A 19,038-nucleotide genomic window follows, 5' to 3' on the forward strand; every position below is an offset into this window, starting at 1 on the left:
GATCTGAAAACAAAGATGGCGCTTAACACGTGCAGTAGTTGACATTCGTAGTTTATTTAGGATTATTAAAAAAGTTTTTTCAAAAATGCTTCTTCATCGTAAATCGTATATTTACCGCCGATTATTTAGGCTATCCAAATATATCGATAGGAAATTATCGCTTAGACATTTTCAAAATGATTTTACGTCTTGTATTGGGTAAGACATACTTTGACCTTAAATTTTTTTCTTCTTCCACCAATTTGTATTTATATTTTGTTTGTTTTCTTGGTTTAGTTGGGGGGGGGTGATTCCTATTTCCGTCACGTAAATTATTCAGAGTGAAGTGAGTTTCAACATTACTTAAAAAACAACTTTTTTTTCCTTTTAATTAAACCATGTTTTATTTAGCACAACAACAAAAACAAACATAAAAAGCACTTAAGCAAGTTTCATCGTACACTGGAAACGCCGAAATGAAAATTCGCCCGGAAAAACATAGTCGCTATCTTTGTAAATAAGCCGAGCAAGAGGAAAGCTAAGGAAGAACGATAACTCAAGTTAATATCCTCTCCGTTTAACTAGAAAACGATGAACTTGAGTTATCGTTCTTTCATGATTTGTTTATAAAAACGTGTAGATTACATATTTCTGATGTTACATTTCGGCGTTTAATTTTTGGTTAGGATCAAGATATAGTATCTGTTTGGGATGATTGTGCAGAATAGGCAGTTAAAGTTACGATTTGGTCATGAATTTCATTTTCGTTTGAGCAGATGCATAGCCGGTGTACACCTAGAAAGAGTCCCTTCTGATTATTATCCACCTCGTAAAAAACAGCAAACGGAAATGAAATTCGGGATCAAATCGGAACCTTGACCGAATAGGTCTCCAAAGAATTTTAATGCTTACGAAGATTCCTGAGTCCTGCCCTACATAGCGTAGAGTGAAAGTTAAAAAAAGAAAAAAGTTCTTTTTACATTCGGTAGAGGTGATTTTGAAAATCAAATTTTCCAGAGGAGTTAACAAAGCAAAATAAAGTGTGGAGAAAAAAAAAAAAAATTTTACAACATGCCCAGCGCACTATAAACACCCCAACCTCCCCATGTTAAGAACGGCTTTCGGAATAAACACCCCAACCTCGAAAGCCGTTCTTAACATGGGGAGGTTGGGGGGGGGGTCTTTATTCCAAAATCCGTTCTTAAAATAGGGATGTTGGGGGTGTTTATACTACGCTGGGGCAGGTCATAAAAAATACCAAAAAAAGATACACAACAAATAACTTACCAATGGAAAACTAATTACTCTTTAGAGAGTTTTTTTTAGTTAACCTGGATAATACACACCTCCTTATATTAGGCTGATCAGAAAGTTCTTGCGGTTTTTAACTTTTAAATTCAGATGAACATCTCGGCTCAAACAAAAATTTATTGATTGAAATAAGCACCATCAGAATCAACACACTTTTGTCAACGCAAAACAAGCATATTCATGCCAGTAATGTAAAAATATTGCATTCTGGTGGCAATGAAGTCGCTGATGGCGTTTTTGATATTGTTTAGTTTTTTAAAGCATTTCTCCAGCAGAAAGTTATCGAGATGCTTGAAAAAGTGGTAGTCAGTAGGTGAGAGGTCTGGAGATTATGGCGGATGAGGCAGAGTTTCTTAGCCCAATTTGTTCAACTTCTGCAAGGTGCGGTCGGCATTGTCGTGAAGGAGAATTGGGCCTTTTCTGTTGACTAATGCTGGGTGTTGTTGTTGAAGTTTCTGATGCAGTTCATCCATTTGTTGATAGTACTTCCCCGTCGTAATGGTTTCATCTGCATCCTAAAACCTGCAATGGATGAGACCAGTCGCAGACCACCAAACAGCATGAACTTCTTTTGATACAATTCTGGCTTTGGGAAGTGTCGTGAAGCTTCGTCGACGACAACTACTTCAGAAGCAAGTTCTCAAATAGTTGTGCATGGATTGGCTTTGACTAAAGCTCTTAATTGATTGATTGTCAACATCCGATGGCCGACCATTATGCTCATCATTTTCAAGATCTTTGTCGCCACAAAATTCCTTAAACCACCATTGTGATGTGCGTTCAGTAGTGGTTCGTGGACCAAACGCTTCATTGATATCATGAGCTGTTCCAGCAGCTTTTCGGCCTAGCTTGAATTGAAAGAAGAAAATTGTGCGAATTTGCTTTTTTTTTTCCATCTTGTATTCAACGTTCTGAAAAGAAGACATAATTGTTTTAAAACGATTGTAATTTAAACGATTTAATGGAGAGAAAAAAACGCTCTTTAAAATGATAGATAAAAGGTATTATAACGAAAACTTATTTGAAAATACATGATTTGAAATCAAAATTAAAAATTCTGCAAGAACTTTTTTCTCAACCTTATATATTTTTTCTTTTCAAGTTTTGTTTTCTTCAATTTTTTTCAGTGGTTTATTATTGATTAGACACTGAATTATTTTCCCAAAAATGTAAAAAAAAAAATTGAATATTTAAAGATTTTTAGGCGTGCTCAGTTTCAAATACAACATTCTAATAAATCGATCCCCCATAATGGAACCAATCGACGCTTGAATACTAAACTGCTATAAAAAAGGCCAAATTCGCAAAATTTGGCCTTTTTAAAGCTGAAATGTTCTAATTTGGCCTTTTAAAAAGCAGTTTGCTCTTCAAACATCAACTGGTTCCATTATGGGGATCAGTTTACTAGAATATTGTATTAGAAATCCCATAAAAATCTTTAAATATTGAATTTTTTGCATTTTTGAAGGGGCTAATCTGATAGTCATTGCTGGCCATTGCTGGCCTTTGAAGTGTTGCCATAGGTTGTGGTTTCATCTGCCACCTTGAAGTTAGTGATAGGGTTCCACTACTTTTATTGTGATTGAAGGAAGACTGAAAATGGAGGATGCAGGCCGATAAATTTGTAGTTAGGCATATTTATGCAATATTAGAAGAAGGTGGATGATTTTCTAAGATATGTCTGCATAAGTTGGCTAAGTCCAGAATTTATTGTCAAAACTTGGGAATTTTTGTTATTCTGCGCAAGCACTTTAATTTTTAGCTTTGCACAGTTTTCTTTTACAAATTTATGTTGATTCTTCCCCAGCTAAAACTTTTGTTATTAAATTAATTTAAAAAAAAATCAGTTGTCATCTTTTTATTATTATTTTACATAGGAATCACCACTTATCAAGGCCCAGAGGCCACTCAAAGATAAGGGTTAAAGAGTGTACAGTAGTCAATGGAACAATATCGTAGTAATCGTTAGTAGTGGAAATTTGGTAAATTGGATTACTTAAGGGGATGGCTCATCAGGAACTTGTTTACGTTAGACTTGAAAACGACCATATTATTGTCTGCTGGAAAGCAGGCAAACGGAAGAGAGTTCCACAGGCATGCAGTTCCAAGGAAGAAACTCTGTTCATGGAATGTACGCTTAGGTTTAGGCACAGATAAAGAGTGTTGGAAATTATTGATTGTGTTTTCAGCTAGACGGGTGTTTCTCGTGAAAGATTGGAGCTCAGACGAGCATCGGTTTCTTGTTTATATCATCAAAGAAATTACTACTACTACTGAATAAAGTTTAAGTGAGTTATTTCCTTTTGATCTAGCACATGCCTATCAGCATCGGTTATACTAAGAGAGAGAGAGACGAGCAGAATTATTGGCACTTGTGCATTTTATATTTGGAGGACAATCAATTTTTTTGTCTTTATTTTTGAAAAATTCCACTCGGAACAAAGGGAGACAATTGAAAGGGTTATTAACCATTTTTTTTCGTTTTGGAACAGTCAATTTTTGACTTGCATTAAAGTTAAAAGGCAAAAGTCAAGTATTATGGTTTATTTGTGCTCCTAAACCAAAAGAAGACATTAGTTGTTTCACATACCCATGTTACATAAAGAAAAAATTGTAACGTGATGAAATTGAAGCATGACTATTTGTGATACAATCATGGCTTGGCAAGTCACTCAGTGTCATTTTCTGTGTGGCTTAACACTAAACAGTAAAGTTATAAAATCACGGCGTGAGTTTATTGTGAGAAAAAAAATCTGTGTAGGCATTAAGGTAATAATCAGTTAACATACTTCCTAACTTCTGGCATAGCTGCTACCGGAAGCAATGACAAGGCAAATCAGTTCCTTCACCTTTTTCTCTCGTGCCTATATCTCCCCTGTTCATGTACTCTTTTCTTTTTTTTTTTTCACATTTTTCCAATCGTTCTTTTTTTTTTATTTAATAATCATTGAAAAGTTTTTTGGTCTTATTTTAATTAAGAATTATCGAAATTAATTTTATTTTTTTAAAGAATTATTGCAAACACTTTTTATGCTCTTTTTTTTTTATAGAAGAATTATTGAAAGCACATTTAAAAATTTTAATTACGAATCATTAAAATTAGATTTTTTAAAAGAATTATCGAAAACACTTTTTTGTAAAGAATTATTGGAAACAAATTGAAAATTTTTCATTTTGCTGTTAAAATATTTTGATTTTCTTAAAAAAGAATGGCTGGAACTTATGCAACAACCTAATAGTTAACATAATCTCTAACTTTTAGCATAGGGTTCCAATATATTATAGATGTTCCGTAAATGACTCCCAATTTTCTCTGCCTATTGTCATTTTGATTGTGTCTGAAGAAATTATTATTTCTTGTCTTTCTTTTTATTTTATTTTTTTCAGATCACTGATGATGATGCGAAGACGGGATTACAGCTCCAGTTCATCAAAGGTAAATTTCTATTTTTCCCTTTTTTTGCTTTCACTAGACAACGTATGGTCTATTTAGATTAGTTTTGTCTGCTTTTCAGGCTCGAGAGATCGAAAATACCCGGTGTAAAGGTACCTGCACAGAGAGTGTATAATTGAGCAAGGATTGTGCAATCTCTAACTACAGTTCCCCTGACGCCTCTCCCCTCATTTAGTGCAAAGAAGACAACTTATAACGGTTCATCAATGACATTTCTTTAATCACTTTGTTGCCCCCCCCCCCAAATGCAGTTCAGTTATTAGGAAATTAATTTCTGTTCAATTCAGTAATCAGCATTGATGACTACTAAGTTATATATATTTGCAGCCATCTTCTTTATTACCAGGACTGTTCCAAATTTAAAACCTATTTTTTTTAACTCCAAAAGTTGGAGAGCTACAAAGACAGGAGTAGTACCATTAAAATAAGCAACCTTTTGTGCCCCATAATTTATTTTTCTACATAGTCACAACAATTCTCAATGCATTTTTGCCAGTGATTAACGATGACTGTGCATGGGAATCCGGAGCGCACTTTGTCATATGAAGGTGGTTTCAAAAGTAAAGCCTCTTATTATTTTAACTCAAAATTGAAGAGCTATGTAGATGGGAGTTTTACCATTTAAACGAGCGACCTTTCGTGCTCCATAATTTATTTTTCTGCATAGTCACTAGCATTCTCAATACACTTTTGCCAGCGATGAACGATGGCTGTGCATGGGCATCTTGAGTGTACTTTCTCATACGAGGGTAGTTCCTAAACTAATACTTCCTATTTTTTAACTTTAAAAGTTTAAGAGCTATAAAGGCAGGAGTAGTATCATTAAAACTAGCAACCTTTTGTGCTCCAGAATTTATTTTTCTACATAGTCACCAACCTTCATCAATGTACTTTTACCAGAGATGAATGATGCCTGTTCATGGGCATCCGGAACACACTGTCATACAAGTGTCATTCCAAAAGTAAAGCCTCCTATTTTTTTTTTTTTAACTCAAAAAGCTGAAAAGCAACATAGATGGAAGTGGTACCATTCAAATGAGCAACCTTTTGTGCTCCAGAATTTATTTTTCTACACAGTCACGAAACCCTGAGTTTTGCCAGGAATTCAATGACGCACATCTGCTTCTGACACACATCCATGACAGGGATTGCTTTCTTAGAGTCTCACACTCTCAATATCTGCAACAGAGAGATGAAACTTTCAGGTAATTAAGGCATAAGTTCAGTCATCATAACAATGTAATTTTCAATGCCCTCTGATTCATTCGGGCGGAATAAAAAATAGGAAGCATTACTTTTGGAATGTTCACATGGTATAAAAACTAGGGTTTTTTATCATTTATAATGATATTCATATCTGCTTATAAAGTAAAGAAAATTTTTCGCCTCTTTCATTGGCATTAATAGCTTTAGCAAAAAGGTAGATAAAAAAAGTCTGCTTCAATAATCATGAAGAATAAATATTAGTCTATGTTGTTAAAAGAAAAGTTTTACTTTATTTGATTTGACAATCTTGACAATCATAGGCTGAATGCCGAAACACTGATAACATGGCCAAAAAAATGGTGACATGGCTTGGGAAATAAAAAATGTGACACCCGGATACATGAAACGAAATAGATTTTAATAGTTGACTCACTTTTTATTGGTGTTGCGTTTTATAAACATTGTTACATTTGTAATGTTTTTTTAGAATTGAAATTTATTTAAAAATCCAATAGAATCGGTTATAATCAGCTAACGTACTTCCCAACTTCCGGTGTAGCACTACTGGAAGCAGTGACAAGTCAAATCGGTTGCTTCACTTTTATTGTTCTTCAGTATTTTCTATTGTGAAGCAATTTATTGAAATAAAATATAAGAAAAGGACATTATTGAAAAAACATACAATAAAAATGAACAAAGTAATACAGATGAAAATAACACAATTAGTCTTTATTTGCACTTTTGATAACAAAATTTTAAAAAAAAGTTTTTATTTTATTAGAAATTTTATAAGAAATTTATGTTTATGAAATTATAAAAAGAAGTTTTTTTTCTTTTAATTTATAGAATAAATGTTTCTGAAAGTATAAAAATAAAATTAATGAAAATAAATAAAATTTCAAACATCATAAAAAAAGTCCCATACATATTTCCAAAATAGTTGTAAAACATTTTTAAAAGGTATTTTCAATAATTCTTTCAAAAATAAAAGAAGACTAATTTCAATAATTCTTGATTAAAATAAAACCGAAAAAAAACTTTTCAATGATTATTAAAAAAAAAAAAAAAAAAAAAAAAAAAGAAGACATGCACAGGAGAGATATAGACGTGAGAGAGAAAAGTCTAGGAACTGATTTGCCTTTGCACCACTTCAGGTAGCCTGAAGTTAGCAAGTACGTTAGCTGACTATAATTGCCTTGAATCCCCATGCTTGGTCAGCTAGTTCAGGATGTGGTAAACTTGTTGAAAAGAACTGGCCCAACTGACCTATGATGAATGCTGCAGTCATGATGATGACATTGTATTATCTCCCTTCTGAAACTTTTAGATGGCTAAAGGGAAATCTCTATTTTGAGAAGCTGAGATTGTGTATGTGGTATAGCGGCTGTAGTACATGTGGTTCTGTCGCGTCTAAGGAAGTTTGTGATGGTTGTCGTATGATTTTACAGACTGCCCACTCTCCAACAGCTAGGAGAGATCAGCTAGGAAAATATACGACTGTAATGTTTTCACACCAGGTTTTTATTTTATTTGAAATTTTATGAGAAATATGTGTTTATGAAATTATTAAAAATAAAAGTTTTTTATTTGAATTTATATAATAAATATATGTTTATGAAATTATTAAAAATAAAAGTTTTTTATTTGAATTTATATAATAAATATATGTTTATGAAATTATTAAAAATAAAAGTTTTTTATTTGAATTTATATAATAAATATATGTTCATGAAATTATTAAAAATAAAAGTTTTTTATTTGAATTTATATAATATATAATAAATATTAAATATATGTTTATGAAAGTACAAAAATATCAAAAAGGAGTACATGCACAGGAGAGATATAGGTGTGAGAGAAAGAATCGAAGAAACTAATTTGCCTCGTCACCGCTTCCGGTAGCGTTGTGCCGGAAACTAGGAAGTATGTTAGCTTACTATAACGATAGAATCTCTTACTAATGTTGAATAATTATTGCACAAGAATTTTAATTTAAATTGGTGCTTGATATATATAGCTGAGGATGGTCATACAAGTGTATTTTTTTTATATTGTTTAAAAAGAAAAGTTACAAGTATTTTTTTTTTATGGTTTTCATCAAGATATTTATTCATTTGTTTAATACAGATATTTTTTAATCTATAATAATAATAATAACTCCATTTTAATAAGAGATTTGTAAGAGATTTCTTTTTATTTTTAATTCAGTTTTAACTCTAAAAACATTACAAAAGAAAAGGAAGTCGTGAGTACCTTTTTTAAATATAATAATGTTTATAAAATGAGACAACTATTAAAAGTTATTTTGTTTCATGTAGCCAAATGTTATTTCGTTCCATGTAGTCGAATGTTGCATTTTTTATTTCCCAAGTGATGTCACCTTTTATCAACCATGTTATCAATATTTTCGCATTCAACCTATGATTTTCAAGATTGCCATCAATCTTAATATTTAATCCGGATCAATATTTTATCTTTACTAGTTATGAATAAAGGAAGACAGAGGAATTTTTGCCCTCACAGTTGTAAGTCCTGGTAATGCCAACCAAATCACTGGATACTAATTTGATAACAACCAAATATTTGGATATTCACCAGCGAAAAAGAAGCACTTTCTACTTCTCCTTCCTTTTGTTGTTGACCGACTTTGGATTCAAGAGAGAGAAAGAGAGGAAGAAAAAAAATGACAGTGTTGTTCATGTATTTAATAGCATCGTAATGTTGTACCTGCTGCCAGGGGTCGATCAGTTAGTTTTCCATACTTAGAGACAGAATTTGTGAGTTCAAACCTCGCTTGGCTCATAATTATCTTTATTCTGATTTTGTCCAAAAATGAACTTTGACATTTCAAATTATGATAGTAAACAAATTGTTTAGTTTTAATTTTATCTTTTTCTATAATATACGTAATTCATAGAAATTAGGACCCCCCTCCCCTCCGGGTAGCCCCGCTAGTCTCATAAAATGTGTCCATTTCATAAAATAGTAAATGAGTTGACTTTTTACATTTACTGATGCATTATTAGTTGTCTTATTTGGAGATGGCTTTGTTAAAAAAAAAAAAAGTCCTGACATTAACGGTATCTCTACTGACATTCATTTATAAGTGTTTTTGTTTTTTAGTCAGAACCCTGGGTATTTAGTATGCTCCAGTTGTTGGTCTGCATTAATAGGATAGAGACAAGCTTGCTATCTCAACAGAGTTCTTACACAGCAACAGGTTATGCACTGCTATGGTCAAAGATGCTCTGTGGACAAAAGAGACAGCCAAGTCAACTCAACGAGACTGAATGCTGACAAAAAACAAACAGAAATCAACATCAATTGAATATAGATAGCTAGTTATGTTTTATTTATAGAAGTATAGTATCTAACAGGGTACGACTGCTATAATTTGCAACATTAACTTAAACATTTTAAATCAAAATATTTAACAGATTTCATTTATATCTTTTTCTGTAACCTACTTTACTTAATTTACTTTAATTAGGAATTGAGCAACGCTAGTTATCCCTGCTAGTCTAATATATAAATAAAATATATGTCTGTCTGTCTGTCTGTCTCCTTATTTTCAAAACTCTATCTGACTACAACTTGGACGTCTTTAAATCCAACATAAACAAATTCCTGATTAAGTGCCCCCTTAAGTAAGACACTTTATCAAATCTCCAATACCAACTATTACTATGATATTATCCCATTGATTATTTTACACAAAATAACCCTTATCCTCGAGTGGCTTCCGGGCCTTGATATGATCCCCATGTAAAAAAAAAAAAATCTCCTCCGAAACTAAAAGTCGCAGAGCAGCACTAAGATTGGATTTTTTACGGACTGTTCTTTTACAGACCTTTAGTCAGTTAAAATAAGTTAAAATAAGTTAAAATAAGTTAAAATAAGTTAAAATAAGTTAAAATAAGTTAAAATGAGTTAAAATGAGTTAAAATAGTTTTTAAGGCGCCAAAAATGGATAAAAATTGAAAAAATCGTTAAACATTTTGTACATTCATCTAAGTTTATTTTTAATTTTTAATCGGTTCATATGCGTGTCACGTTGATACAGTGGTAACGTCACCAACTGTGAATGCTACAGTTTCAGTTTTAACTGATGGCACCCAAATATTTTTTTATACTTTTGAAATCACAACTCTATAATAATATATATGAAATCTGGACAAATTAAAATATCATATTTAAGCGTATTTTACGCTTATCCTTTATTTACTTTGCAGGACAATCATGCTCTCATTATGTCAGTCACGATTGGATAGAGTACTAAGTAATTCGCAATTATATTTTCGATCATCCTCACTGAGTATTACTTAGGACTTCTACCCAGTCATGGAATCAGAGCATGTTAACCCTTTGAATTAAATATAAGCTTTCGTCCAAAATTTCGTTCAGATTCCAGAGTTCAACAGAAAGATTCCCAAGTTCGACAAGATACCCTTGAAAAAGGTTGGCGGTTACATTGATTGAAATGTGAAAATGACACTCAAGATGAGAACAGTAGTCTGAAGAAATCAAATAATACAAATAATGAGTCCTCATCTTAAAAATTCAGAAGCTTTTTTTTTTTGTCAGTCTGTCATGCTTAAGTTTGAAATAGTTTTTTTCAATTATTATTTGCAGATTGACTTGGCCCAATTTCCTGCTGAGTACATTCGGAACTTTTCAATAATTGCCCACGTAGACCACGGCAAAAGTACTTTATCCGACCGTCTAATGGAAATCACAGGTAAGATAAACGACAAGTATTTATTTATGATGTACTACAGCACTGAATTGTAGAAATTTCCGGGTTGATATCTGGGGGCTCATTTAATTCACTGGGGGAGATGCACCCCCGAATAAAGTAATGGTGTACTGGTGTTACAGGAAAAAGGGCTGTCCCCTTTTCCTGTAAATAAGAATAACATTAGATAAGTGGAAAATGAGGTTAGGATAAGCCGAGACTCGAACCTTGTAAGCAAGGTTCAGAAATAGATTTAGAAAATGGAATGTTAGAATTTTGCTGTTGTTAAATTCCATATAAAATAGTTCGATATTGTTTGTAAAAACGAATTGTTTATTATCTTATGAAAACTGAATTTAAAAGGTCAGCTAGAAAAGAATGAACAATACAAATTAAAAATATATTGTAAAAAATAGGTTAGTTGAGAATTCTGTGTTTGCAGAAGTGTGTTTTGGAAACATGTGCTTAGCCACGTGAGATGGTCACGTTTTGGAACCACACATCTGATGTCATAGCAGAAAGGGAATTTCTCAATATAGGAGCTAGTTTTAGTCAGATCAAGGCAGTCGGGCAGTCAAGTTCGCATAGTCAGCAGAGTCGGTCGGAAAGAGCTGACATGGTCAGAGGAGGGTCCCCTTAGAGGCGAAGGGGCAGAAGTTTAACCATGTAGAACCAATGTGAATTCCTGACGTCATGATCATTTTGACCGGTCAAATGAAATAAAGAACATTGATTTTTATAACTTTGTGCCGTCATTCAACAATTGAAGGTAATGTGTTAATCATCTTAAAATTAACTTTGTATAACCTCTTCCAAGTAATGTGTCCCCCTTCTCCATCATCAGTAATGATTCTCCCCCTCTGATGTAAAAGAACAGTATTTACACATTCATTCAATAATGAATTCTCTCTGTTATAAATGTATCACTCATCATTGTCAATTCTGTATTACATGTACTCGATATATGACCCCATCCCTATACAACACAAGATGCCTTCCTGAACCTGTATGTCATGCACATGCTTGCCGCAGTGAATGATGACATCTGAAGTGTGTGTGTGTGTGTGTGACACAAATTTGTGCCTCGTGGATCATCTAAAACACTTTGCAGCTGGGGCTGACTCAATCTTAATGAGCAAAATGTATACTCATATCCGAGTTCTGCCAGCGACTACAACAGTCTTGTGTAGAAGGTGTGAAGAGCAAGAGATAAACGACCATGATTGGCATGCGCTCGCTGCAAGCAAACTGCGTGTATGTGAAAGTGAACTTGGAACTGTTTGATTTCGAAATGATGGTCAAACTCACATGATTATACAAGGTAGATGATTTTGGCAATCTGAGAGAGTTGAATAAATGGAGTGACATTTTTTTTTTTTTGTTCGAGAGAGATCGTTTTTGAATAGCACACTGCTAATGTTGTTCACTTATGTTTGGATTGTTGTTGCTAATATTAGTTAAGCATTTTTTTGTGGTTTCAAAGTTTCAGCGTTTGTTTTTGGCTGATGCTTTATTTGTCTGAATTGGAACGAATACTGCTGCTACTACTTCGATGTAACAATTTTTGCTGATGAAGAAAAAAAAAAAGAAAAATAATCTGGCACCAGATAAAAAAAGTGAACATACTGAGAGTTGGTATTCTTTGTGGTTTTGATTATCGTTAGCACTTTACCGGGAACTTTGATGCATTTGATATAGTTTCCGCAACCACATCATCTGTGTTTTCTTTTTTGTTCTGTAAATTAAGCATTTGCTCATTATGGCTGTTCTACAGAAATACAAATTCCTCCCTTCAGAATTCATTATTACCCTTTACCACCATAAATGTTTAATACAATAAATTTTTTTATCATGAAAGTTAATGTGCAACCAACACACAAGCATAAACAAACCCCTCTTTCACTTGTTAAACCATGCATAGACCTGTACTTTGAAGAATAGTTGGGCTGCCAAGCTATAAGAGTAAGAAATATTGTTTTTTTGAAAGGCGGCTTGAAAATACAATTTAGCGGTAAAGGGTTAAGTGCTGGTCAATTTGATTGGCTGCTCACATACATTTATCAGATTTAAGGAATTTCAAACTGTTACAAACAACTATCGGAAAGTAAACAGCTTGGTGTTATTCAACAAAACAATCGGATAACAAAAACTAAAATAATATCTACCTTCGTACGCTTACTTCTGCCTCAATAAAGAAATCGCATATCATCCCCCCCCCCCCCAGTTACAAGTCTTTATTTCATCACCTTTGAATAATATGCTCCAAATGTGCACCGTTGCACTGCAAGAACTTTTGAATATAATGTGCAGTAATATCAATAACTTTCACTGAGACTTCCTTCTATAAACAATGTATTGTGAGAGTAATGTTGTTTTTTTTGTTTTAGGATAATAATAAATGAGAGGACAATTCCAATATTTCTCCTGATTCCGATGTATTGTGTTCCACAGATGATTTTTGTTGTTAGGAGGGTTTGTCAGGGATATGTATGTCGAGGGGATATAAGTGCAATGATTTCATCAGAACACATTCCATTAAAATAGCAATGTAATCTAAGTGCAATACAATATAGCAATGATTTCATCAGAACACATTCCATTAAAATAGCAATGTAATCTAAGAGCAATACAATATAGCAATGATTTCATCAGAACACATTCCATTAAAATAGCAATGTAATCTAAGAGCAATACAATATAGCAATGATTTCATCAGAACACATTCCATTAAAATAGCAATGTAATCTAAGAGCAATACAATATAGCAATGATTTCATCAGAACACATTCCATTAAAATAGCAATGTAATCTAAGAGCAATACAATATAGCAATGATTTCATCAGAACACATTCCATTAAAATAGCAATGTAATCTAAGAGCAATACAATATAGCAATGATTTCATCAGAACACATTCCATTAAAATAGCAATGTAATCTAAGAGCAATACAATATAGCAATGATTTCATCAGAACACATTCCATTAAAATAGCAATGTAATCTAAGAGCAATACAATATAGCAATGATTTCATCAGAACACATTCCATTAAAATAGCAATGTAATCTAAGAGCAATACAATATAGCAATGATTTCATCAGAACACATTCCATTAAAATAGCAATGTAATCTAAGAGCAATACAATATAGCAATGATTTCATCAGAACACATTTCATTAAAATAGCAATGTAATCTAAGAGCAATACAATATAGCAATGATTTCATCAGAACACATTCCATTAAAATAGCAATGTAATCTAAGAGCAATACAATATAGCAATGATTTCATCAGAACACATTCCATTAAAATAGCAATGTAATCTAAGAGCAATACAATATAGCAATGATTTCATCAGAACACATTTCATTAAAATAGCAATGTAATCTAAGAGCAATACAATATAGCAATGATTTCATCAGAACACATTCAATTAAAATAGCAATGTAATCTAAGAGCAATACAATATAGCAATGATTTCATCAGAACACATTCCATTAAAATAGCAATGTAATCTAAGAGCAATACAATATAGCAATGATTTCATCAGAACACATTCCATTAAAATAGCAATGTAATCTAAGAGCAATACAATATAGCAATGATTTCATCAGAACACATTTCATTAAAATAGCAATGTAATCTAAGAGCAATACAATATAGCAATGATTTCATCAGAACACATTCCATTAAAATAGCAATGTAATCTAAGAGCAATACAATATAGCAATGATTTCATCAGAACACATTCCATTAAAATAGCAATGTAATCTAAGAGCAATACAATATAGCAATGATTTCATCAGAACACATTCCATTAAAATAGCAATGTAATCTAAGAGCAATACAATATAGCAATGATTTCATCAGAACACATTCCATTAAAATAGCAATGTAATCTAAGAGCAATACAATATAGTAATGATTTCATCAGAACACATTCCATTAAAATAGCAATGTAATCTAAGAGCAATACAATATAGCAATGATTTCATCAGAACACATTCCATTAAAATAGCAATGTAATCTAAGAGCAATACAATATAGCAATGATTTCATCAGAACACATTCCATTAAAATAGCAATGTAATCTAAGAGCAATACAATATAGCAATGATTTCATCAGAACACATTCCATTAAAATAGCAATGTAATCTAAGAGCAATACAATATAGCAATGATTTCATCAGAACAGATTCCATTAAAATAGCAATGTAATCTAAGAGCAATACAATATAGCAATGATTTCTATCAGAACACATTCCATTAAAATAGCAATGTAATCTAAGAGCAATACAATATAGCAATGATTTCTATCAGAACACATTCCATTAAAATAGCAATGTAATCTAAGAGCAATACAATATAGCAATGATTTCATCAGAACACATTCCATTAAAATAGCAATGTAATCTAAGAGCAATACAATATAGCAATGATTTCATCAGAACACATTCCATTAAAATAGCAATGTAATCTAAGAGCAATACAATATAGCAATGATTTCATCAGAACACATTCCATTAAAATAGCAATGTAATCTAAGAGCAATACAATATAGCAATGATTTCATCAGAACACATTCCATTAAAATAGCAATGTAATCTAAGAGCAATACAATATAGCAATGATTTCATCAGAACACATTCCATTAAAATAGCAATGTAATCTAAGAGCAATACAATATAGCAATGATTTCATCAGAACACATTTCATTAAAATAGCAATGTAATCTAAGAGCAATACAATATAGCAATGATTTCATCAGAACACATTCCATTAAAATAGCAATGTAATCTAAGAGCAATACAATATAGCAATGATTTCATCAGAACACATTCCATTAAAATAGCAATGTAATCTAAGAGCAATACAATATAGCAATGATTTCATCAGAACACATTCCATTAAAATAGCAATGTAATCTAAGAGCAATACAATATAGCAATGATTTCATCAGAACACATTCCATTAAAATAGCAATGTAATCTAAGAGCAATACAATATAGCAATGATTTCATCAGAACACATTCCATTAAAATAGCAATGTAATCTAAGAGCAATACAATATAGCAATGATTTCATCAGAACACATTCCATTAAAATAGCAATGTAATCTAAGAGCAATACAATATAGCAATGATTTCATCAGAACACATTTCATTAAAATAGCAATGTAATCTAAGAGCAATACAATATAGCAATGATTTCATCAGAACACATTCCATTAAAATAGCAATGTAATCTAAGAGCAATACAATATAGCAATGATTTCATCAGAACACATTCCAGTAAAATAGCAATGTAATCTAAGAGCAATACAATATAGCAATGATTTCATCAGAACACATTCCATTAAAATAGCAATGTAATCTAAGAGCAATACAATATAGCAATGATTTCATCAGAACACATTCCATTAAAATAGCAATGTAATCTAAGAGCAATACAATATAGCAATGATTTCATCAGAACACATTCCATTAAAATAGCAATGTAATCTAAGAGTAATACAATATAGCAATGATTTCATCAGAACACATTCCATTAAAATAGCAATGTAATCTAAGAGCAATACAATATAGCAATGATTTCATCAGAACACATTCCATTAAAATAGCAATGTAATCTAAGAGCAATACAATATAGCAATGATTTCATCAGAACACATTCCATTAAAATAGCAATGTAATCTAAGAGCAATACAATATAGCAATGATTTCATCAGAACACATTCCATTAAAATAGCAATGTAATCTAAGAGCAATACAATATAGCAATGATTTCATCAGAACACATTCCATTAAAATAGCAATGTAATCTAAGAGCAATACAATATAGCAATGATTTCATCAGAACACATTCCATTAAAATAGCAATGTAATCTAAGAGCAATACAATATAGCAATGATTTCATCAGAACACATTCCATTAAAATAGCAATGTAATCTAAGAGCAATACAATATAGCAATGATTTCATCAGAACACATTCCATTAAAATAGCAATGTAATCTAAGAGCAATACAATATAGCAATGATTTCATCAGAACACATTCCATTAAAATAGCAATGTAATCTAAGAGCAATACAATATAGCAATGATTTCATCAGAACACATTCCATTAAAATAGCAATGTAATCTAAGAGCAATACAATATAGCAATGATTTCATCAGAACACATTCCATTAAAATAGCAATGTAATCTAAGAGCAATACAATATAGCAATGATTTCATCAGAACACATTCCATTAAAATAGCAATGTAATCTAAGAGCAATACAATATAGCAATGATTTCATCAGAACACATTCCATTAAAATAGCAATGTAATCTAAGAGCAATACAATATAGCAATGATTTCATCAGAACACATTCCATTAAAATAGCAATGTAATCTAAGAGCAATACAATATAGCAATGATTTCATCAGAACACATTCCATTAAAATAGCAATGTAATCTAAGAGCAATACAATATAGCAATGATTTCATCAGAACACATTCCATTAAAATAGCAATGTAATCTAAGAGCAATACAATATAGCAATGATTTCATCAGAACACATTCCATTAAAATAGCAATGTAATCTAAGAGCAATACAATATAGCAATGATTTCATCAGAACACATTCCATTAAAATAGCAATGTAATCTAAGAGCAATACAATATAGCAATGATTTCATCAGAACACATTCCATTAAAATAGCAATGTAATCTAAGAGCAATACAATATAGCAATGATTTCATCAGAACACATTCCATTAAAATAGCAATGTAATCTAAGAGCAATACAATATAGCAATGATTTCTATCAGAACACATTCCATTAAAATAGCAATGTAATCTAAGAGCAATACAATATAGCAATGATTTCATCAGAACACATTCCATTAAAATAGCAATGTAATCTAAGAGCAATACAATATAGCAATGATTTCATCAGAACACATTCCATTAAAATAGCAATGTAATCTAAGAGCAATACAATATAGCAATGATTTCATCAGAACACATTCCATTAAAATAGCAATGTAATCTAAGAGCAATACAATATAGCAATGATTTCATCAGAACACATTCCATTAAAATAGCAATGTAATCTAAGAGCAATACAATATAGCAATGATTTCATCAGAACACATTCCATTAAAATAGCAATGTAATCTAAGAGCAATACAATATAGCAATGATTTCATCAGAACACATTCCATTAAAATAGCAATGTAATCTAAGAGCAATACAATATAGCAATGATTTCTATCAGAACACATTCCATTAAAATAGCAATGTAATCTAAGAGCAATACAATATAGCAATGATTTCATCAGAACACATTCCATTAAAATAGCAATGTAATCTAAGAGCAATACAATATAGCAATGATTTCATCAGAACACATTCCATTAAAATAGCAATGTAATCTAAGAGCAATACAATATAGCAATGATTTCATCAGAACACATTCCATTAAAATAGCAATGTAATCTAAGAGCAATACAATATAGCAATGATTTCATCAGAACACATTCCATTAAAATAGCAATGTAATCTAAGAGCAATACAATATAGCAATGATTTCATCAGAACACATTCCATTAAAATAGCAATGTAATCTAAGAGCAATACAATATAGCAATGATTTCTATCAGAACACATTCCATTAAAATAGCAATGTAATCTAAGAGCAATACAATATAGCAATGATTTCATCAGAACACATTCCATTAAAATAGCAATGTAATCTAAGAGCAATACAATATAGCAATGATTTCATCAGAACACATTCCATTAAAATAGCAATGTAATCTAAGAGCAATACAATATAGCAATGATTTCTATCAGAACACATTCCATTAAAATAGCAATGTAATCTAAGAGCAATACAATATAGCAATGATTTCATCAGAACACATTCCATTAAAATAGCAATGTAATCTAAGAGCAATACAATATAGCAATGATTTCATCAGAACACATTCCATTAAAATAGCAATGTAATCTAAGAGCAATACAATATAGCAATGATTTCATCAGAACACATTCCATTAAAATAGCAATGTAATCTAAGAGCAATACAATATAGCAATGATTTCATCAGAACACATTCCATTAAAATAGCAATGTAATCTAAGAGCAATACAATATAGCAATGATTTAATCAGAACACATTCCATTAAAATAGCAATGTAATCTAAGAGCAATACAATATAGCAATGATTTCTATCAGAACACATTCCATTAAAATAGCAATGTAATCTAAGAGCAATACAATATAGCAATGATTTCATCAGAACACATTCCATTAAAATAGCAATGTAATCTAAGAGCAATACAATATAGCAATGATTTCATC

At 31.4% G+C, this 19,038-nt stretch overlaps 1 protein-coding gene across 2 annotated transcripts in view; it reads left to right on the forward strand.

The window, feature by feature from the left end:
* Positions 1–19,038, forward strand: part of LOC145259702 (translation factor Guf1, mitochondrial-like) — a 63,087-nt gene continuing 44,049 nt past the window's right edge. For both annotated transcript variants that reach the window (XM_080117375.1, XM_080117376.1), the window contains exons 1-3: positions 1–198; positions 4,678–4,726; positions 10,583–10,688. In XM_080117375.1, coding sequence (XP_079973501.1) covers positions 86–198; positions 4,678–4,726; positions 10,583–10,688 — 268 coding nt within the window. In that variant the 5' untranslated portion in view covers positions 1–85. The remainder of the gene's footprint in view (positions 199–4,677; positions 4,727–10,582; positions 10,689–19,038) is intronic.

This window comes from Euprymna scolopes, chromosome 35, assembly GCF_053919585.1.
Source record: "Euprymna scolopes isolate OS-2025 chromosome 35, ASM5391958v1, whole genome shotgun sequence".
NCBI classification, from domain to species: Eukaryota; Metazoa; Mollusca; class Cephalopoda; order Sepiida; family Sepiolidae; genus Euprymna; species Euprymna scolopes.